The 23,968-nt window shown below is 37.6% G+C and overlaps 1 protein-coding gene across 2 annotated transcripts in view; it reads left to right on the top strand.

Annotated features, from left to right (window-relative positions):
- Positions 1 to 23,968, top strand: part of LOC145987332 (tetraspanin-4-like) — a 78,742-nt gene that overhangs the window by 14,493 nt on the left and 40,281 nt on the right. The window contains exons 3-5 of one of the 2 annotated variants that reach the window (XM_083121886.1): positions 781 to 939; positions 1,944 to 2,159; positions 3,834 to 4,068. In XM_083121886.1, the coding sequence (XP_082978012.1) occupies positions 781 to 939; positions 1,944 to 2,159; positions 3,834 to 3,899 (441 nt within the window). In that variant the 3' untranslated portion in view covers positions 3,900 to 4,068. Of the gene's footprint in view, positions 1 to 780; positions 940 to 1,943; positions 2,160 to 3,833; positions 4,069 to 23,968 lie in introns of those variants that run through there. The other variant, XM_083121899.1, reaches the window with a different exon arrangement.

Below are 23,968 nucleotides of genomic sequence, written 5' to 3'. Positions count from 1 at the left end.
ATCATGTCTGGAAGGCTTCCATACAAAATATTAGGTTCCCCCGAGAAGTAGTTCTAGAGTTATAGCCTTTGGAAGAAGGTGGTGCGCTCAGAATATATGACCCAAATCTGAGCAGTGAGCCTCGGAACTAACTCGGATTCAATCTGGAAATTTTTACCAGACATGAGTGAACCATCATGCCAATTTTCTTCAAAATTGAAGGCTATGACCTGAAGGCCCTGGTTGATTTGACTTGGAATGACACACCTGATTTTAGCCATCGTATTTTCCCAAAATTACATGTAATAGTTTCCGCAGTACTTTCTAACCATGGAAAGCACCTTGTTATTAGGACTCAGGATTGGTTCCTGTGAGGAGAAAAGTTTATACATAAATTCGCCGGTGTGTGTGTAATTTTACGAGTGAAAATATAAATTATAACCATGACAAATACACTTCTTGTTAATTACAATTGCCTGCTATTACATGTACAATCTAGCAAAATGTAAAGTATTTCTTCTCGTTTCCGTGCAATGCATGTTACCATCATTTAACACTTTAATTTCAATATAAATTAAGCAAGCCTAAAAGTTTTAAGCAACAACTCCTCAGTTTTACTTACAAAGATTTGATCAGGCTAAAATAATCAACAATTTGTTAGCCAGTGCAAAACATATCATTTAGCCCTGAAAGCTTCCTGAGAAAAACTGAAATTTGCAACTTGAAACTTATATGCTTGTTCCCTCAGTTTAAGAACTACCCTGCACTTCTGATTTCAATTATGCTTGTGTTCTTTTACAGCATGTGATTTGCACTTTTATAGCATTTACTCTGCAAGTGTACATAGCCTATCGTTTCTTCCACTGTGCAGTGTATGGCGAAGAAGATTTAGCGCAAAATATGAAAATGACGATAAAGGAACTTGATAAAGTTGAAGTATGGAATGTTCTTCAGTCTAAGGTAAGTGGTTCATTCATTCCTTGACTAGTTTATGGAAGTATTTACGTTGTACGTATCTACTATCGGCGGTTAATCACGAATTTAGTGACGACAATAGGTTCAAGAAAAAAACATACTGCTTTAAGAATCAGAATTATAAGTCGTGAACCACCATTACCTAGGTACATCTTTTAGAGTCAGAATCGGACATTTTAAACCACAATTAGGCTTTAGTACGTGCGGAGAAGTGTAGGGTTGTTGCTGAGACGACAGAGAGTGGACACCTGTTGTCTACTTTCACTTAGTTTCTTTGTGAAACAATACGTAAATTAGTCCAATATCAGTGTCAGATTCTCCCCAGGATACAACTGGCGAGTTATTTCAAGTATTTTTTTCAAGCCTATATACTTGCAATGCAAATTGAAGTACACGCACGCTTTAAGCACATTAATTTTGTAGTACGTATGTAGAAATTTCAGCGAAAAATGCAGACTCGACCAGGACTCGAACCAGGGGTGTCTGACATACCGTGCCATTTCTCTACCAACAGTTTTCTTCCTTCAGGAAAATGAAAAATCCCTAAGCGGAAGTTTCCCCCGTCATTCTTTTGTCTATTTTTCTCAAGTACCAGTTTTTCCTAAGTTCTCTACTTTTCACATTCAAACCGGAACCCCTGGAGTCGAAGCGTACTGTGCTAACTACTCCGTCACGCAGGTCGACTGCCAACTGAACTACCGAGCCAGGCCTGGCTTCGCCTGATTTATCGCTCATGCTGTTAATTGCAACGTATCTGTTGCCTTTGAAACACTGTGGGCTTTGACGTTGTATTGTTTCTTCCAGCGTAGAGATGGAAATTACATTCTTATCAATCTTAATGTAAGAATTTTTATTACAGCGGTAATGTTGTTCAACATAAACGATTAAACTCTGCACTACATACGTAGGAGGTCCGGTTTTAGGGTTTTGGGGAGCCCCAGGCTCCTACTGGAACTTCTATCTGAAACACATTATTTTTATTCTAACAGTATGCTTGTTGTGGTGTTTATGGGCCAAAAGATTGGATTGAAGCATCTATTCCTGTACCAGTGGCCTGTTGTAAATCATCTGAGGACACCATCTGTAAAGTGGTGCCCTCGCGAACCACTGTCGTCACTGTTGGGTGCCTTGGTTCAGTTATGGACCGATTTCGTCTGCTGATGATAACTACGGGAGTGGTGGTTGTGATGTTCCTGTCCTTTCAGGTATGGAAAACAGAGTGAAGCAAGGTAAAAAATACTTCTGTGAATGTTAGTCATAATGGTTCTCTATTAGCTTGCAATGTTAGCTAAGATTTTTCCATCGTGTAGTGCTTCTACTTTTAATTATTCCTAAACTATTTTTCGAGGGACCACCTCTTCTCTCGTCTTCAGGCGTGGGCATCGGCAGAAACGTTTGTAGGGTAGAGTAGAAATTAATAACAATAAAATTATTGTTATCATGGTTACGATTATTATTATACAATAATATTTTTTGTAATCTAATAAATATAAACCAATTTTATTCCAAATTCATAATAATAATATCATTGGAGGGCCTTATCAACTCGCTTCACCAGATGAGTCAACTGTTCTCTTTATATATATATATATATATATATATATATATATATATATATATATATATATATTACAATTCACAGTTAGTGTACTGAAATCCACAGTTCTTTTGTCTTGTTATTAACTTTTACATTCGTCGTTCAAGAAAGAGCTTAAAAGTTTAGAGGGAATTTTATTCATAAAGTTTATGCTGTTTGACGTCTCACATAAAACTCATATTTTTAAAATTTTGACAACTGTGGATCCATTAATTCTATTCATTAACTTGAAATGGTAGATTATGATTTTAAAAAAAACATAACCTGATCCCTGTATTTTACACGATGTAAAGCAGTTTTTCTGCGGTTATCCCGTTCTACAGGGTGCCCACAAAGTCCCGTTACCCCTATGTAAAGTATTAATATATTTGTTTCCGTTTTAGACCGTACGGTACCACTGACGAACTGAAAGATGCTGTGAGACGGGCTTTCACTCGTGTTACGCCAGCATTGCTTTGCAAAATGTCGCACAGAACCTGGCTGCCTATTATCCTTTGCCACGAGAATGATGATGACTGATCCCTTGGATAATTAATGGTTTATATCACAGAGGTGTTTAGTAAATTCATTGTCTGTTATCAATAAAAACTACTCAAAAGAATTATCGTTCATCGTATTATAGGGGTAACGGTACTTTGTGGCCACCCTGTAGTACAAACTAACTGAATTCTGTTCTTAGCACTAAAAACATCAAGCATTCTGCTTTTTTACAACTCACCAGGTATCGAACCCGGGACCCCTTGATTACAAGGCAACGACGCTACCACTACGCCATCGGTGAGGCCCTATAACAAAAATGAAAATGTAATGTGAACACAATATTGTTGGAATTGACGTACGTGAAGCCGATTTCCATAAAGAATTATTAAACTGATTTTAAACTATAGACTATGTTAATTTCCAGGGATGGGGGAGTCGACGGACTGGCGAATAATTTCCTTTTCGCAGGTGGTGTAGATCCAGAGTCCTAACCAACTTCCCCACTTGCTATTTCAATTGTCGATTCTCTTTTCAGAATAAAATTCCCTAGTGCACAAGCGCGTTTAACAAGACTATTTTGAGAGCTTATCCAAGTTCCTATATTTATAAGTCAATTTATCGTTACTCACATAGAGGCACTTATAAACTTCCTCGCAGGAATTTCTTGGTTTTACCTCTCTTTTACGCCTAAACATAGATCTAGTTGGCACGAACTTAGAAGTCACATAAGACTTCCGAAATTTTTCGTATTTTGATTTGGCGTGAATTTCTAAATTGATGGTTATCAATTCTTCGTTCGCAGCTAGGAAACTTGATGCTGATATGTGTGGATCTACGGGCTTTGCACACGAAGTGTTCATCTCCCTAGGATTCAATCCAAATCATCACTAATTGAATTGAAGACATTTATACAGAAGTAAACTTGTAGTACATCTCTGCGTTTACTTTTACCTTCAGAACAGTGTATACTGCTGTAAGTTTAGTTAAGTAAGAGCAGCGATAGAATAAACCATTAGTGTAAATATATCGAATGGAAGAAAAATATGCTCAGTCTACAATGTAACGCTTTTTTATTTCATACTTCGGAAAGCTCTTCAAATTAAATGACTTGTGTCCAAATCCCGGCATGGTTTTCTTTCCGTGTTAGCTCAGCTATAGTGGAACCACGAGCAAAACAACCTGCGCAGACCCGCGACTCCTGTGCACCGTACTCCCGCGAGTAGGAGAGGGGGAGAGTGGACCATGCTTCCTTATGGCCCAAGGTGGAGGGAAGAAGGGAAAGCTGCGCGGGGACTTTTCGTCCCAAGGTTTTTTCCCTTGTGGTCGATCTATATATATTTTATATGGCCACCATACAATGCTACAAAATACTTACGAGTCGTTTCAAACGGGGCGTCACTCGACCCCAGTTCCTCATTTGAAACTTTCGAGGTACCACCTTCCCCTTAGGGAAGCAAGCAAAAGTTCAAAATGTCACCATTCGACTGACATACTGACATTGAAAGTTTTGAGTTTTATTCTCTGTTTTGATAACTTGAGCCTGCACAAAATTAGATTCACACTAGGAGTTTTGTAGAATATAAATGATAACTAAATTAATACAATCGGGTCCTTATTACTTTGAGATCACTTAAAGCCAGATGTCCAAGATTCCAACCACTGTTAAAGCTTGGGTATCATTGTTTGTCCTATCATCCATTTCATCAGTTCATTATTCATCCGATGTAAAATAGCCTAAATAAAAAAGGAAGAGGAATTTGCTACATTGAATTCATTGTGTGGAGATGCCAACATCCGTTGAGAAGTGATTGGCACAAAGCGCTACGACTTTACGAGTCCCAGATTCGAGTACTCACCTGGCAATGGCTCTTCCCTAATCAATTTCTTAATACCATCACTCATCCTCATCGTCGCGATTAGACAAGAGTAAGATAAGCTCATTGAATCGATCAATCATTGTGTGCGAGTGGTGGAGTGTGTGTATTCCAAGTAGTGTCAAATTAATTAGAAACCAATCATACGAATTTAGTTATCAGTTATATTCTACAAAATTCATACCTTCGATGAAAAATATACTATATATTAGATAAATAATGTTATAGTGTTCACTAGATTAGAGTATTTGTAATAATTGTACATTACAATGCTTTGAAGTCCAGAACCGTGTCCTTTGTTGTGGACTTCACGTGTAAATAGTCGTAATATTGAATCTTTTTTGTTTCATACGATTGTCTCTATTCTGCATCTGAAACTTCTTGGGGAACACAAATTAAGAGTGATGTAGTATTTTTCCAAACTGTGCCATTATTATATCAAACTGAATGTTACCTCATCGTGTAGGAAACCGACGATTCTTGACTCTCTCTTGCTTTACGGAGATAGTTGACACTTGGACTAGGCAATGCAATATGGTTAACGTTGCTGCATCGTGTGTGAGAAACAGCGATTCTTAACCCTTGCTTGATTCGCTTTTGGCACCAAAACACTTCTGATCAGACGCTTGATTTTGTAACCACTGCTGTAGTTATCTTTGTCACAAAAGCAAGAAGTATTTTTAAAGACAGCTATCATTTTGAAGAATACCCCTATCCAGGATAGAAGAAATACCACCAGTGCTAAGAAGCATCCAATCAGAAGTAAGACGAATGCTGAGAATAGATGGTCCAAGCTCATTTTTACAAGCTCCTTTCTAGGTACTCGTGGCGAGAGAACAATGTTAACTTTCTGTTGAGTGAATCCTTTCACCACTTCTTCCCTCCACACTTGAAACAGACCCGACTCGAAAATGGAAGCCATTATCCTATCAAAGTGACTCTTCAGGGAAGAATTTTTTTGCAGGCCAAAGGCGGTGCTGAATTTCATCACGCAGTCTCTCAGGAGATACAGTTGTTCCCAGGCATCGTCTACTATGTACTCTGCATCAGCTACATATACTTTGTCAAGTGCCTCGACAACGACTGCATACTTTCCTTTCCTTAAACGCTCGTTCATCAAAGCCTTGTCCTCTGAGTACTTAAAATTCACGAAAAACTCACCCATTCTGTGGTCGTTGAGGTTACGCATCAAACTAGGAAGAAACATGTCAGGAGAACCCCATTCTACTCCGCTGTCGATGAGCTGGGCAAATGTGCTAATCGGGTGGGGAGCGTAGGGGACAGTAAGAAACCTATTCAGGGAACAGCAGTACGACGTACTGTAAACCAAGTAGAAGAACATCATAAAAATGGTAATCACTTTGCTTGCTGAATCTGTCGCACCGCACCAGGACTCCTGACTCAGCATGCTGACGGTGTACAGAGCACAATCTTGGAAGGTGAACTTTCTCAACATCTGATCACGTGATCGCCATCGTTGCTGTGTCCAGGAGAACATGTAGAAGAGTGCACAGTTGAGAAGAAGGGAAACACCCAGGGCTATCCATGAGGACAAGTGTAGGGGTGAGGAAATCGCTAGCCAGTATGCTTGAGCACGTGGTTTCGGTACAAGGAACGTCATGCACATTGAGTCGTAAGCTAGTGTGAAGTCAATGTACCTGATAACGTCATAGTTGATGAAGAGTGCTGAAGCTCCTATATCTGCTCTTCCGTATGCCAAGTCAGCTTTAATCCCGGTTATAGTATCGTTGTCCATAATTTCACCCCAGTGTACCTCACGAGGCAACCTAGCTATCCATGAGCAATTCAAGACCTTAAAGATTTCTCTCAGAAAACGGTAATCAAGTCCTTCATACAGAATACTTTCACCAATCTTGTTTTCCCTGAACATAGTAAACGGTGGGAAATGAAAACAACTGACTATCCATACTTTGGAGACTAAATTCTTCCTTTCTGAAAATAAACTCAGATCACTGTTCCATTCGTACTTTTCCAGAAGTAATTCCGAATCTTGTGATATGAACTCATGTTTCGAGATTTCGATATCTGACACGTATGCTACTATCATATTGAATCGACTATCTACATAGTACTTATGAACTAAATCCTGCATTTTATGTATTGTTATTAAAAGTACATTCAGTTTGGTTTGCATTTGGTTTGTCTCAATCAATTCAAAAAAGTCAGGGAGAAACACATGCATGTCTTGTAACACTATTAGGTGGTAGTTGCATTTATCAAGAAATGACTTTGAATTTGCACTCAATTTATCTGCAGATATCTTCAGCAAGACAACGTCACTTACATTTTGCAACATATGGAACACAGTCAGAGATATGTAACTTGAGTCAAACCATACTGCTATACAATTAGCAGTATTGACATACTCCGATGTCAGTTTCATTAAAAGTTCTTTCAGTCCTCTTATTTGATTAAATGACACTGTTTGCGGGCTATCCAGACTTTCCACCATCACGTAAAATGTCAAGGCTAGAACTGCTATGTTCATCCATACACTCCTCATCATAACATTTCGCCAACCTACAACATAAGATGAACACCATTATACAGCTATCCACTCTTCAATAAACTCACGATAGATATTTGCAGTAAGTCTAAACCATACAATTTTATCGTTACTTTTAATACAGGTACCCGAAGATTCCTCAATAACTTTTAATTATTTTTTTGTATAAATATATATTTGGTTTTAGCTTTTCAGTTATGCACCAGTTAAATTCAATTTTACAATTTCATAATTCTATAATACAATATTTTCTATTATAATATAGTTGGTAAGTACATATACTATTTTCTTAGTCGGAATCCTCAAAAGTGATTACAAGGCGTATGCCCCATTATATCCTGCTTTTTTTTTTTAGATCTCTTAAGAAATAATCACGTGTAGTTACATTAAGACGACATTCAAATATAATATGATCAGGTGTTCCTTCAGTTGCACCACACTGACAGATTGGGGATTGCACAATCTTCCTAGTGTACAAGTCTTTAGGGGCTAGGGTGTAATTTAGCCGACATCTAAGAAGGCTTGTTAAAGAATTTCTTGAAATATTAATATCTTGATACCAAGATATATGGTATAAGTGATTACCCGATAATTTTTTAATTGGTTCCTTTTGGAAATTTACATAGATGAAGCTTAAGTAGATCCACCACACTCCTCAACTAAAATGACTGTACCTGTGACCTTGATACGCGACTCTGTGTAGAGTGCTTGCACGTACCACAAACATGTACTCGATTGGGGCGAACGAGTTCATTTAAACGATGTCAAAGGACATTTCGAATTGTTAGTTGACAATGCTACTTTTCCCTCAGAACCATCGTTATAGATCTTAATGGTACATTTGATTCATTAATAATTAGATTAGCATTGACGCTGCCATATTATATTAGCACTAGCGTACGCGGGGGGAGCCGATGGGATTACAGCCCCTCCCGAAATTTTGAGGAAAAAATCAAAGGAAAGCAGTAAAGGACACGGTTAAGAATAGAAGTGGCAAATACAAACTCCCTTAAAATGACCCTCGATTGTCAGGTTTGTCTTTGAACAACTTCTAAAACCAAAGTTTAAAATGCTTATTAGGAAGAACTATTTTCATAGCGTAGCCCCCTCCTCCTGAAATGCAGTTATGCAATATCCACCTTTACAATTCCAGCCCCCCTCCGAAAGAATTCTGTGTACACCAGTGCAAGGTAGTACAAATATTAACAATCTCTACAATCTGGCAGGTGATTATCTACTTTGTTGTGTCTGTGTTTTAGGAGCCACAAGCGCCAAAAATAAACTAAGACCACCCCCCTGCTTCAGCATGTGAACGGAACGAAAATTCTTACATTAAGTTCATTTATTTTACTCTCTTTTAGCCAATAATAACGAACACGTAAATAATTGTTTAGTTTTTCAAGATAATACGGGTTGGTTGGATAAGTTGGATACATATTGTAGGCATCAAAATTTCACAAAATTTTGCTTACTTTATGAACAGGTTCACATTTGTGTTTGTGTTTCTTGTGGAGGGCACCGGATCCCTTACATCCTCAAACCTTTTGTCTGACCGTGGCTTGTAACAAGAATGCTTGAAAGTCACAGTTTCTTTCAATCCCACTTTATGCACATATAGACTAATCGAAACGGAACTGAACCTACAGTTTAAAATGGGATCCGAACTACCACATGCTTCCACCGGATATCGAACTCAGGGCCCTTTACTCGGAAGGCGAGAACGAAAAAGAATTATTCAATTTAAACATTGCTGCAATCACCCTGATATATAATATCGCATTACCCCAGATTTGAAAGAACCTGATATTTCACACATTTTTTTCTAGATAGGAAAATACCGGCCCCCGTGGCGGAGTGGTTAGCAGATCGCGCTTGACGCCAGGGGTTTCGCGTTCGAATCCGGACTGGGCATGGATGTTTGTGTGTCCATTCATCAATTTCATAATACACTCATTTCTATCCTCACAAATTAGCCAAAAGTGACACAGAAAGCGAAGTAAAGTAAATCAAATCAATCATAGAGGAAATTGATTTCCCACCCCATTCACTTACTATAGTAACACCTTAGATTTGCAACAATCCATTGTGAAAATTGAATAAATTAAATTAAGGAAAGCAAACTATGGGTAGAATCATAAAATTTGCATTTCTTTTCTTTACACTCTATCGATCAGAGATCAGTTTAGCCCCCTCCCCCTTTCTGAAAAGTCTGTTAGGCCTAATTATAAAGTTATTGTTATTTACTATTTATTAAAGGATGGATCGCATAAATGATACATCACAGACAAGGATTGAAATATGATCTTCCGTTGTCAAGAGTTATTAGTTACTACTAATCTCGGTATGATTTACACAGCATTTTTCGGCCTTTCTGATCAACCTTTGATGTTATGCCATAAGCTGAAGCTGAGTAATGCCAGAAGTATTTAGTAAAATATCAAATCTTCTTGAGAGCATTCATCATCAATCGTTTATAAATCTCCCCGAAAACCTTAGCCCACATATCAGACACACAACTCTAGACTTTTCTTTTGAGTTTGTATCAAGACACAGGAACTTTAAATTTTTTTTGCAATTCCGTAAAGAAACTGCATGCTTATTTTGCTCTGCAAATAACGGAACATAGACAAAAAGTGCATATGTTTTAGTGTGAAATGTGTCTTAAATTTAGACTTGATTTTCAAGATAACTCCTTATGCTTTTTAATGATACGGACGGGACGACCAGGACACACCTCTGACACGGGACTGTCCCGGTCAAAACGGAACGTATGGTTACTCTAAACAAATCCCAAGTTTTCTCAATTTTATACACTAAAAATATTTTCAAAAACTTACTTTGACTGTAAGTTTCAAAAACTTGCACTTCCTATCCTGCAAGCGTAGTTTGTTTAGAGAGCTTTACGGAACAAACTTTACAGTAAAACTGTCCAAGCTCTGATCGAATCGAATATATTACTTGCATTAATAATGAAACCTTTAACAATAGGAATGAATAATAAACTAGTATGGTTGCTGCGAGAACAGACAAAGAGTTTGAAATCGAAGTGACACGTCAGGATTGTATATACACGTATACCACGATCGGTGAATAGCATGTCGTTTGTATCTGGCAGTTCTCCACAATAATCAAATATGCACCGACGTTTGTATTGAACCAGCATAACCGCATTATCAAGGGCATCGAATTTCCTGGAAATCCCTCCCCCCTCCAAATCTTCTATGTCTATAGTACTTTAGTTATATCCTCTTACGAAACAACAAAGTATAAGGTTACATTTTGACACGCAATCTGCATCACTCTTTCATTAACCCTAGCATTACCAAGCGGGGTATTCTGACTACCCCAGGTTGATTTTTCCCTATAATAATTTTATCTGAAGAGCTACATACTTGTGGTTTCATGACTTTGTCCTAAAATGATTGAGATCGTATTCACACTCGTGACTGACTCAATTTTTTTGTTTTTATAGTTATTATTGACGGAATATATGGTGGTGTTGTGAGACTAACCCGCTTGGTTTGAAATGTCTTATCATCTTATTTGTCAAAAATAAAGGTTTTACGAAATATGTCTCTCATTCATTTTCGTTATTTAATTTTTCCATTGTTGAGTTTTACCATACATCCATTGTTTAGCTCAAATAACATATATTGTTCTCTATTGTGTCAGGTTACTATTGTTGAGTTGAATTAAAGCTAGGGTGACCATCCGTACTGATTTTAGCAGTACAGTCCTTTTTTTTGATGGGCTGTCCTGCAGAATGCGAAGCCATGTATAAAATTAAGATATGTCCTTTCTTTCACACATGTCCTGCGAAATGTCCTGATTTCTACTCCGGTCTCCGAAGTCCAAATTTTTATTTTCTATTTATATTTTCCTTTGTTTTTTCCATGTCAACAGTTTATGCAGTACATATTTTTCTGTTGTGGTCGGGCTGGAGAGAATGAACATCCGGTTAGAATGTGCATTTAATTTAGAACTGAAATCTCTTTATCCATTTCTTAAGAGAGGCAAAAGCGATAGTGATGTTCACTGTGAAAAATGTTCAGGTGAGTTTTCAATTGCAAGCAGTGGAAGGTCTGAAATAACACGACATCTGCAAACGGCAAAACACAAATCTGCCGATGCTGCTACTGCATCTAGTGCTACACTTTCTACATTTTTTCGAAACAAGAATTTTGGGTCTAAAAAACAAAAATTGGCAGTAGCAGAGCGTGTTTTGCATTTCATACAGTGCAACATAATCAATCGTTTCGTTCTACAGACTGTAGTTCGAAACTTGTTAAGAAGTGCTACGAACCACAATATGCTTGCGTAAGAACAAAATATGAAGCGATCGTGACAAATGTGATAGGCCTCTATGCAATTTCCAAACTTCAGAAAGAGTTGGTTCAGGTAAATTACATTACAGTTTACACAGATTCGTCGAACCATAAAGTTACAAAATTGTTTCCATCGTTGGTGTGCTACTTCCTTCCTTTGAGCGGAGTGCACGTTAAAGTTCTGGATTTTCAAGATCAGTGTGGTGAAACGTCCGATATTGTGTCTTCGTATATCCTGAAGACATTAAATGAATACAACATTGAAACTAAAGTTGTTGGATTATGTGCTGACAACACCAACTGCAACTTTGGAAGAGCAGCAAGGAATGGTAAAAAAAAATGTTTACAGTATTGTTCAGGAATGCTTAAACAAACCAATGGTAGGTGTAGGTTGTTCTGCACATATAGTGAATAATTGTGTACAAACTGCGATGGACTGTTTACCGATTTGCATGGAAAGTGCGGTGCACAAAATATACTCATATTTTTACATATATACAGTACATGAACATGCTTTACGTGAATTTTGTGACTTCGTGGAGATAGAGTTCTCAAAGCTTCTTTCTTATAGCAAAACTAGGTGGCTCTGTTTGTTGCCAACCGTAGAGCGCATACTTAAACTCTATCCAGCATTGAAATCAAACCTTCTATCACAGGACAAGTGTCCCACAATCATTAAAATGTTCATTGAGGACCCCCTATCTGAAATATGGCTTTATTTTATCCATTCCAATGCAGCACTTTTTAATGACTTTGTTTACTTTCTAGAGAGTCAATATGTTTCTATGATAGAAGGTTCTGCATTGATTGCAGAACTTAAACAAAAATTAGTTGACAGATATTTCTGCCTTTTTTTGCCTCTTGCAGTCGAAACTGAAAAGTCTGGAGGAAAATGTTTGTATGTCAAGTTTTAAGGAACATGTGCGTTCATTTTATTCAACTTGTATTGATATATTAAGCAGTGGTCCTAGTAGAATGACAGCACTTCGTTCCTACGCGTCAGCAAAAATTTGATGCGGCTGGTGTTATGTTACATACGGTCGTAGCGGGCCACGAGCGGTTTTATTGTTGAGTCAGCAGAACGTGTCTGATCACGTTGAAGACATCGGAAGCGGTGGGGGGAGGGGGTCAATGGATTTGTCACGTTGTTTCTTGATGTATGCTAACCTAACACGTGCATATGTTTGTGTGTGTGTGTGTGTGTGTGTGTGGAGGAAATGCGCGCGCAACCATTGCGTATGATGGAAAGACATGAAGAAATGATTTAAAGATGGCGCCGAAGGTGCTGTACCCCCCCCCCCCGAAAGCTTAGCGGCTAAGGTTATTGCTCTGTAAAACAAGAGGCGTCGAGGGTTCGATTCCTGGTAGAGTCAATATTGATCGATTGATAGATTGAGTTCGTTTTTTTAAGTCCGTTTTATGCACGGTAAAACTAATCAGGATTGGACCTACAGTTGAAAAGTGGTGATTCGGACCACTATGTGCCTCCACCGAGTATCGAACCTGGGACCCTTTGATTACAAGGCGACGATGTCAATATTGAATGGTCTCGATTAGTCTGTGTGTAAATAAAGGCAACAAAATGGTTGAGTTCGAAAATCGAGTTGGGTTAGTGGTTAATGTTGTCACCTGGCAAAGAAGAGGTCGCGGGTTCGATTCTCTAGGTAGTTAAATTAGGCCAATTGTTTAGTCCCGCCATTATAGGTCCCCGATTAGTCCATCTGTGCATAAATAGTGTTTGAATAAAATCAATATGGTGGCCTTGGGTTAGTGGTTATTGTTGTCGCCTGGTAATGAAGAAGTCGCGGGTTCGATTTTCTAGGTAGTTAAATGAGGCCAATTGTTTTGTCCCGCCATTATAGGTTCCCGATTAGTCCATCTGTGCATAAATAGTATTTCAATAAAATCAAAATGGCGGCCGCGTTTTGTGTTTAGCGGCGGCGGCGGCGCCGCGGCGCGGGGCGGGGCGGAGCGGGGCGGCGCGGCGCGAGGGTGTTTTTTATTCCGCGAGATGTTTTAACCAAGTGGTTGAGGGTTCGATTCCCAATGTTGGTGAAAATTGGATATTCAATTGTATTTGTTTAAAAGTTCCGATTAGCTTTTTGTGCACAAAGAGAAAATGAACTAATTGGAAATAGGATGTTTATGCTGTAATGAAAAGGTCCCCGGGTTCGATTCACAATGTCAAATTGGCTGATAATGATGTTGTTTTTTTTTAAAAAAAAAAAAAAGAAGTGTGAATAAATTAGAATCTGTTGTTTTGCCGTGTGGGGCCCCAGTAAAGATTATCTTAAATGCATAAAGAGTAGGTAAAATAAGCAAGATGGCCGTCACTATTGTTTTGTGATCAAAGAGGAGTCACAGGTTCGATTCAATCAAAGGAGGCAACATTCTATGTTTCAATTCCATGTAAAAGTCTAAAGTTATGTTTCGATTAACCTCAATGCATAAAGAGGAATTAAACAAAAACAAGCAAAATGGCGACAGATGTGATAAAAGAAAAATTGAATTAGTTTTTTTATAGTGACAAGAAAAAATAGCGAATCACTGTTAGAAATAGAATGAAAATAAAGATACTTGCCTTTGCGTGTCCAGCGCTGTGCAGAAAAGCTCTCATGCTTTATCTCCGACAAGTCCACAATACACAATTTTTTTTATTGTATAGTTAATTATTAATGTTATTATTAACACAGATTCTTGCCAGTGTGAAGAAAAGCTCTCATGCTTTATCTCCGACAAGTCCACAATACACACTTTGTCATTATATAGTTAATTATTAATGTTGTTATTAACACCGATTTTTACCAGTGTGAAGAAAAGCTCTCATGCTTTATCTTCGACAAGTCCACAATACACATTTTTTCATTATATAGTTAATTATTAATGTTGTTATTAACGATTGTTACCAGTAAAAATATAAACCATGAGGATTTTTAAAGGGGTGATAAATGAAAAAAAAGCCAAGACATATATTTTATCCCTGCTTATTACCAATATTTACAAAATTCAAAAGAGCCGCACACACACACACACACATACATATGTAAAATGTTTATATTGTGTCACCAGTTCATCAGCATGTTATTTAACAAGTTTTTATTCTTCAAGTTTGTTCACTCACCCACATAAGGAATTGTGTCACTATCATATTCATTTTCTGCTGCAACCACTGAATTAAAATGTTTCACTATTTTTTCCACAAGCATGTTCTCGCAAAAAAGAAACACTTCTTTGGAAAGTCTTTTTCCGTCGATGTTTTGTATAGACAAAGGCTCAGGTTTTGTACATCCATGTAGATGGGAAAGCACAAACTTCTCCTTATTACATGCATGGACAGGGGAAATATCTGTGCAACCGAAACATTGTTCGCGAAGGTCGAGAATGCAAGATTCCACACAGTTTCCAAAATATGATTTCAGATACGGCGACACTGTTTCACACATAACTTTCGCATGCTCGATGCACACAAATATCTTCATAAAGTTCCGCCACGAACTTTCTGCGATGAACACTATCTCCAGGGAACCGTAAGCTGGTTTTTTCCTTATAATGATCTGACGACGATTGTACAGTGTGGTTATCAGCAATTCATGTTGCTCACTTAGTGGGTAGGAAACACGAGGCTGCTCACCTGGAATAGCGATGTAATTGTCGATTACTGGAAACAATTCCTGAAGAGCGTGCCACTCCTGCAACTGTAGTTCAACACCGGCCGCCCCGCTTCTGTGTAGCCTGACCACAGGTTGGAAATCCAGATGAGAGGAAAGTCCGATTGAGATAACCTTTGTTTTCGAAGCATTCAAATAGTAGACGTGATCAAATAATATCGACTGGCGTATAAGACTAGTTACTTGTTTTTGTTCTTCAGGTAAATGCTGATCGCTCTCTTTCTGAAGAACCCCCTTGAAATTAGTGTACGGTTGAAATCTTTTTTTCAGCGGCATCGAAATAGAGGATTCCATGACTAAGAACTGCGAGATACTGCATGTCGCAGCGTGCAGATATACATTTGAAGAAATGCGTGGGTGTGTTTTTGAGACGCATGCGCGTGTAGTAAACCAAGCATGTGCTGGACAAAAAAGGTGGAGGGGGCGGGGCGTTACAAAGATCAATGGTGAGAGAAAAATCAGCAGAATATCATAAACGTCATATTGAGGAAATATTGGATAACAAATATTAATTAATTTAATTAAAGCATCAACCGCATTGTCGATCTGAAATTAGGTTTATAGACAGGGGGCAAAATGGAAAATATCGACGATGTTCTAGTATTGGATTGTTTCTGTATTTCCATCGGTATAATCCTCCACCACATTTGAAGCATACTGTTTTATCCTCTTTTTGAATGTAAAATAATCCTGCTTCGGACAGAGCTTCTACAAACGGGAATTCTTTTGATTGCCAGTTTCTGAAAGAGGACAATCTAGCATTGAAAGATCCCATCTCTGGATATTGCGTCATTGTTCTGTAAAGACACAAAACAAGATAAAGATTATAAGTAAGCTGTTGTAAACTGTAACGCTACAAAATTATTAATATACTATTAGGACTATATGTAACTTGTATAAAATTTCAAACAGTATTTACTGTCAATATTTTCTAGTATACGTACCGAGTATTATAAATTTAATTTACGAGTCAGCAAATAAGTTGTTATAATATTGTCGTTTTTTTATCGGTACTGGGAATAAAATTTGAAATTTATGCATGGGTTTACCAGAGGCTCTATGGAATAAATACAGAAAACAGTAATGCCCACAGTACACAGACCCGTAACTTTGTATCTGATGAGTGTTGTACGTACAGAATTTAGAGTTACTTTCCAAAAATCGCAAATGGTTATGCACATGTGGAGGTTTTCCGTAACTATCAAAAAATTCCCCCCGGGAGTTACTGTCTATGTAAATTGCTACCCAGTGCTTCCCGGGGCTATCTTTGGGGTCTGTATTTACAATCAACGCTGCTGGTAGTTCCACATGTACAGGTAATTCATTAGCTGCGAAAACCCCAACATGATGATTGTCAAAGGCTCTATTTGATATTAACCCGTGAAGCAAATTTAAAGTCGACAGCATTGCTGGACACTAAATAGTAATATTGTGCAACTCACCTTGTTATACAATTAATCCAGATGAATATCTCTTTGATTATTAATTTCCATGAGAGCGTCAAATTCAGAGTAGATAACACAAGTCACAGTAGATTCCAAAGCCGATTTGAAGTGGACTTCCAAGCTAACAGCCCCTTGCCGTTGAAGACTGCAGTGGGATATGGCACTTGCAGCTGCGTCTGGTGTTATATCGAAAACAAGTGATGCGTATCCCTGGGGGTATTCCTCACGCGATATATTGTTTCCTTCATCCATATAGCGTATCCCTGTTCCAGAGAATAATGTGTGATATGCTGTTATGTACTTGTTGTTTTCAAAGTCTGGTTGAAGTGGTTTGCCGGGAATTTGGACTCCATCAACATATAAAGTAAAGAAGTTGTAATTGAAATGTTGAAAATTGAATGGGTTTGTAGACAGAGTGCCGTTGAATGCATCGTTGGTAACAAACCCCACAACTAATCGTTTCGGAAGACGTCCAAGTATCACATTGTCAATTGTTTTTGAAACAATATCTTTTGGAATAGTTACAGCTTTAAGTTGTACTCTTGTTAGAGGGTATTTTGCTGTATGTTGTTGCAATATGCGATTGTGACTAAGTTTGATGGATGAACTGACCGATACTTTTCTCACATATAGTGTAGCATCCAGAATTTCCACTTTGCCTTCACTGTCATCTAATCCCATCAAGCAGAAAGTGTTTTTCGAAGGAATCAGTTTTATTCGCATTTCCACTCCATTGATCAAAAATTTCTCTTGATTGAAAATATCAGAATGCAAGTAACCAAACATATCAAATGTTTTACTCTGTTTTGTTAGTTGGTTACGTTTTGTAAAGCCTTTGTTGTCTTCCGAAACGTTATCAAAAGCGCCTGCTGTATCTTTGTACCACAATGCACTTTGGAGATGAGATGATTTTGCAGATATGTCATAGTTCAGTGCTTTTTCAAAATAAGACCTGTATGGGTGCATGTGAGATGGAAACGAGATGAGTTTGTTATTTAAGTAGATTTGTACTTCGCTGAACATTGCATTGAGAAAATCATTGACAGGTCCAATTGTTTTATCTGTGGGTAGCAATAACTGACCATTCGCTTTTACAATTCTGGCATCTATATTCAACATTGTGTGTGCTAAATCCATATAATCATCACCATGTCCAGGTATTACAAACTCGGTGGGGGCATTATCTGCCAGAGAACTAACAGGTTTGTATCCGATGGTGTGGTGTTCTAAGATGCTTGTCTGAGTAGGTTTTACCGAGAAAATATCCAATTCACTTTTAAAACACTCACATGATTTCTCCCTAATTAGCGCCATATCTAATCAAAAATATCTGATGTTATTTGAATTTTCTTACGGTTGCGTTTGGTTGTTTTCTTGGTGTTTGTATTGGCACTGGATCTCTTCTTTCTCTGAGCGATCCTTCCAGTTCGCTGTCCCGAAGCAGAGTGATTCCTTTTGAAATGTTTATGCCCCTGATAACCTGAACCAATCATTTCCTTTAGCTTTGTTTCAGCTTTTCTTTTAAGATTTGATCTGGCATCCGAAATTCTGGATTGTAGTGACTGTTTTAGGGGTGTTTTGTCTACAACATCACCTAACACATTTACCCCTGTTTTTAACATTTCTTTCCCTACAGCTTTCGCTCCTTTTTTGATAAGAGGCAAAGCTGACCGAAAAAGTCCTCCAAGAAAACTTCCAATGCCATGTCCTTTTTGATAGGCAGCACCGTAATATATGTTACCCACACCAGATCCAGCTTGTTGATGGTAGTATTGAAAATATGGGTCATTCATAATCAGAGCTTTTCACCACAACGTCTAAAATGAAGTTTCAAACACACTAGTCCGAAGGAGAATGGGATGTGTGCACCAGTGCTATCCCTTAAGTCAATTTCTATTTGTTCGAAATTATGTTTCTGCACTGGGATGTAATGTGGTGAATCGAAAATTTGCACACCATCACTTCCAAAAGTATGTTCCATAGGATTAATGTTTAAAATACGTAATAGAGGGGCGACAGCATCTCCCACCATATGTGATTCCGCAATATCTGTGTAAATATACATCTGGGAAGGAATTTCTCTCACAACATTTGGAGGCAAGCGTCCAATTTTTACTTCTGATAGATTATCGGTCGGTTTAAAACCTAATATCCGTGCCAGTTGAGGTGACAATCGTACATTTATGTTTCTCTGCTTGGTAGATATATCAACAGTCACATGTTTGTACGCAGGATGATTTCGGAGACTAAAATTTAATGTTTCAGAATATTTATTGATTTCTGCAACAATGCTGTTTATAGATGCGTAATAGCCTTCGGATATTCGAAGTTCGTTCCATTTGACATCATCCATAGATTTATATTGAATATAGTTGTTAAATCTTGTAATGTTTAGTATTGAATAAGGATAATGCACTTCTACCAATGCCATCTCCCATTTGTTGGTGTCCAACTCCACACGGTTCTGAAGCTTTGTGGTGTAATTAGTTAGAGTATTACTTGGGAAATATTTCATGGAACTGTTACTAGGCAAAGTAAGGTAGAAAGCGTTTGCTTTTCTCATGATGTGTTATGAAGGTTATTTGTACCACTGATGAGAATACCTACAAAAATGTATGCCTCTCTCTCTCTTTTTTTGACTCCAAAAACGATGCGCTAATCCAACTGTCAAATAATCTGGAGTAACCTTTCCAATGAACTAACAACTTTTTACTGGCTCCTTTACCTTTGGTCGCAAGGATTTTATCAATTTCATGCATATCCGGTAAGCGGACCAATTGCAACTCTTCCGTATAAAATGTTCCATCGATTTTATGTCCTTGTAGATCTTTTAATTCATACACTTGAGGATTTCTTTTCAAAATACGTTCCACCACAAATATTTCTCTTGTCCAATTTTCCATGTAACCTTTGTCAAAGCGTTTTTTTGGTTTTTGTTATTCTCACTGTATCTCCTATTTTGAATGGCATCTTCAATGACAATAGTGGAGATGAATCAGATTTGAGTTTTTTGTCATACATATTGTGCCATACTTTCAAAACCTTCTCAGGAGTAACATCTGCTGGTGCCATTTTAATACTCGAGTGAATTTTATGATTATAAGCTTTCAAAAGCTTTGGGAGTACATTAACATAACAGCTGGTTCTTTGCTTAGTAAAATACTTCCACATGCGTTCCTTTAAAGTTCTGTTGAATCTTTCAACAATACTAGCTTTAATATCAGGATTCTTTGTTGTAAAATAAATTACATTTTGTTTTTTGAGATATTCCTGCACAATACTGTTGGTAAACTCACGGCCTTTGTCAGTTTGTAATTTCAAAGGTTTTCTTTTGCTTTGTTTGAAAATTTGCTGGAAAGCCTTTTTTATACATACACCAGTTTTATTTTTTACAGGGACAGCCCAAGCATGCCTGCTAAAAATATCGATAACTGTGAGTATATATCTGTACCCTTTGTTGTGATTCCGCAAACTCTGCATGTCATTCAAGTCAGCCTGCCATTGGTCATCGATATTATGCACAAAATAAAAGTTTCTCGGAAATCGACGCTTTACAGGTCTATGCAAAGTGTATGCAGTTTGCTTTGTCAACCAATGTTTGATTGTTGACAATGGTATGGATTTTTTTACAGCTTTCCATAGTGTTGAAGCTGTAGAATAGGATGCTGGATGAGATGGATTGTACCAGATATTCTCTAATATTTTTTCGCTCATGGTTTGTATCTTGACCAAACTGGAACAGTACGTTTACGTTTGTGCCCTGGAAATGATGATACAAAAGAAATTGGTTCCTTTTCTTCTTCTTCTTCTTCTGTTAATTCTTGTGCCTCTTCTTGGTTAGCTCCGGACAGCGGAACATGGCGTCCGGGGTTGCCAAAAACAATCTGTTGAATAAACTCCTGTCTCCGGGGGTTTCCAATGTATTCTTGAGGAATATTAGATAACGCCAGAGCTCTATTGAATAGTTGCCACCCAGCAGGATTGCTTGTTTTTCGTGGTCGAATTATATCCGATACTAGATCGACAATATTTGAGCCTTCAATTTTATTATTGTTAATAAAAACTGCCCCATATTTATCCCAATCAATATTACTATTATGTAAAAGACGTTCATACAACAGTTCGGCTTTTCTACGATACATGCTGGGTGTAGCAGCTAGAATTTCTTCTTTCATATCAGTCAACTTCTCAGTAGATTCTGTAATCGGTAGCGACACAGGTTCTCTTTGTTTTCGAGTAATAGACAGAAATTTTTGGAGCACAATACTGTAACGATTCCATTTTTCATCATCCGAAAGACCTTTGAGATTCAAAATTACTTGCATATCCTGATCCAATTGCGATAAGGATGTAGACGGTGCAGACATAACAGGATGTCTCATGTTATCCATAAATTCTTGAGGTATTATAACCATTTTTTTGGCATGCTCCATGTTCAGATTTTTTTCACTTAAATAAACTTGATAACACACCTCCTATTAAAGGGGCTAATAACGCAGGTAGAAATCCTCCGTGTTGCACTAGTATCTGTGTCTTCTGCTTTGTAGTGTCCTTTGGCAGAGAGATTACGTATCACCTTCTTGTACCGGCTCAATCTTGTTTTCTGAGGTGTTGAAAGAGGAACATTCCCTTTTAGAACATTGTAACAACACTCACAGATTGAATTAACTAAGGAAGAATCAGCAGCTTGTAATATCGCTGTGCGAAGAGCTGGTTTAGCATCCGACAAAACTTGGAGCACTTTAGCGTGTTTCACTCTTGGAGCCATGATGACAGAATAAACGACTAGTGATTATGCTTGCTTTTTTTGTAGGAATATATACATAATTGATATCATCGTCGGGAAATTTCCGCGACCGAAAACGTACTTCTTCCGGACTGTTCTGCTTCAGATCAAACAGCAAATATCCATGGGGTTCAGCGGTGGCATTGTAATATGCATCTTTTATAAAATTTGGATTCTCCGGGTATACTTGTCTAGATAAATAATTAATTTGGGCTCTGTCTCTTGGATTTTTGAAGCATACAATATAATGACTATTTAAAGATATATCCCTATTCCCTTTTCCCTGATGGAATAGATTTTGAGTGATAAAGAAAAGACTAATATCACGATGATGACACCCTTTTGTAAATAAATCTGTGACTCTTTGATCGCATTCCCTCATCTGATCATCGATAATAATAAGATGAGGTCCAGAATTTGGCACAAATTGGTCAATATTAGGCATTCCTTCCCGAAATTGTACAAAACCAGGGAAATCATTGTATGCAGATTCCCATTCCCCGTAGCACACCAAAATATTGTTGAATTTTACATTTACCATTTGGGGTAAACACTGGAGAAAATGCTTCACAAAATATGTCTTTCCACATCCTGATGGACCAGCCAATATTGCAGAGAACGGGTGTTTCCACAAGCACTCCATTTCTCAAACTGTGAAGAATGTTTTAAATTACATATAATATAAAAGTCGAATGTTATGAATATTTTTCTAGTTGTTAGATTTTACTGATATGTTGTATCTTCAAATTACATATATATATATATTATATTGTATTGTATTATATATATATATATATACACTTCATCAATAAATATGCGTGTGTGTCTGTATATATATATATATATATATATATATATATATATACACAGATACAGACAATTTTCTTATAGTACAAAATTCATTTTACAACAGCACAACAAATGCCAGATAGCATTGTACGCATGCGCGTTTGTAAACCCCGCCTACATATTCCGAGCATCAGCGTTGTGTTAGATAGCTCTCCATTGTTTCAACAACGATAAACAGCTTGGTGGCCCAGATCAAATTGGTTCTGGAATCTACTGTGACGTGTACCGTCTACTTTGAAGTATAAAAAGGTGAGTTGCACAATATTACTATTTAGTGTCCAGCAATGCTGTCGACTTTAAATTTGCTTCACGGGTTAATATCAAATAGAGCCTTTGACAATCATCATGTTGGGGTTTTCGCAGCTAATGAATTACCTGTACATGTGGAACTACCAGCAGCGTTGATTGTAAATACAGACCCCAAAGATAGCCCCGGGAAGCACTGGGTAGCAATTTACATAGACAGTAACTCCCGGGGGGAATTTTTTGATAGTTACGGAAAACCTCCACATGTGCATAACCATTTGCGATTTTTGGAAAGTAACTCTAAATTCTATACGTACAACACTCATCAGATACAAAGTTACGGGTCTGTGTACTGTGGGCATTACTGTTTTCTGTATTTATTCCATAGAGCCTCTGGTAAACCCATGCATAAATTTCAAATTTTATTCCCAGTACCGATAAAAAACGACAATATTATAACAACTTATTTGCTGACTCGTAAATTAAATTTATAATACTCGGTACGTATACTAGAAAATATTGACAGTAAATACTGTTTGAAATTTTATACAAGTTACATATAGTCCTAATAGTATATTAATAATTTTGTAGCGTTACAGTTTACAACAGCTTACTTATAATCTTTATCTTGTTTTGTGTCTTTACAGAACAATGACGCAATATCCAGAGATGGGATCTTTCAATGCTAGATTGTCCTCTTTCAGAAACTGGCAATCAAAAGAATTCCCGTTTGTAGAAGCTCTGTCCGAAGCAGGATTATTTTACATTCAAAAAGAGGATAAAACAGTATGCTTCAAATGTGGTGGAGGATTATACCGATGGAAATACAGAAACAATCCAATACTAGAACATCGTCGATATTTTCCATTTTGCCCCCTGTCTATAAACCTAATTTCAGATCGACAATGCGGTTGATGCTTTAATTAAATTAATTAATATTTGTTATCCAATATTTCCTCAATATGACGTTTATGATATTCTGCTGATTTTTCTCTCACCATTGATCTTTGTAACGCCCCGCCCCCTCCACCTTTTTTGTCCAGCACATGCTTGGTTTGCTACGCGCGCATGCGTCTCAAAAACACACCCACGCATTTCTTCAAATGTATATCTGCACGCTGCGACATGCAGTATCTCGCAGTTCTTAGTCATGGAATCCTCTATTTCGATGCCGCTGAAAAAAAGATTTCAACCGTACACTAATTTCAAGGGGGTTC

Source organism: Lepisma saccharinum, chromosome 1 (genome assembly GCF_977018435.1).
Source record: "Lepisma saccharinum chromosome 1, izLepSacc3.1, whole genome shotgun sequence".
Lineage (NCBI taxonomy): Eukaryota > Metazoa > Arthropoda > Insecta > Zygentoma > Lepismatidae > Lepisma > Lepisma saccharinum.
Note: the sequence above shows the minus strand (reverse complement) of the source record. Positions and strands in the feature narration are given on the sequence as shown.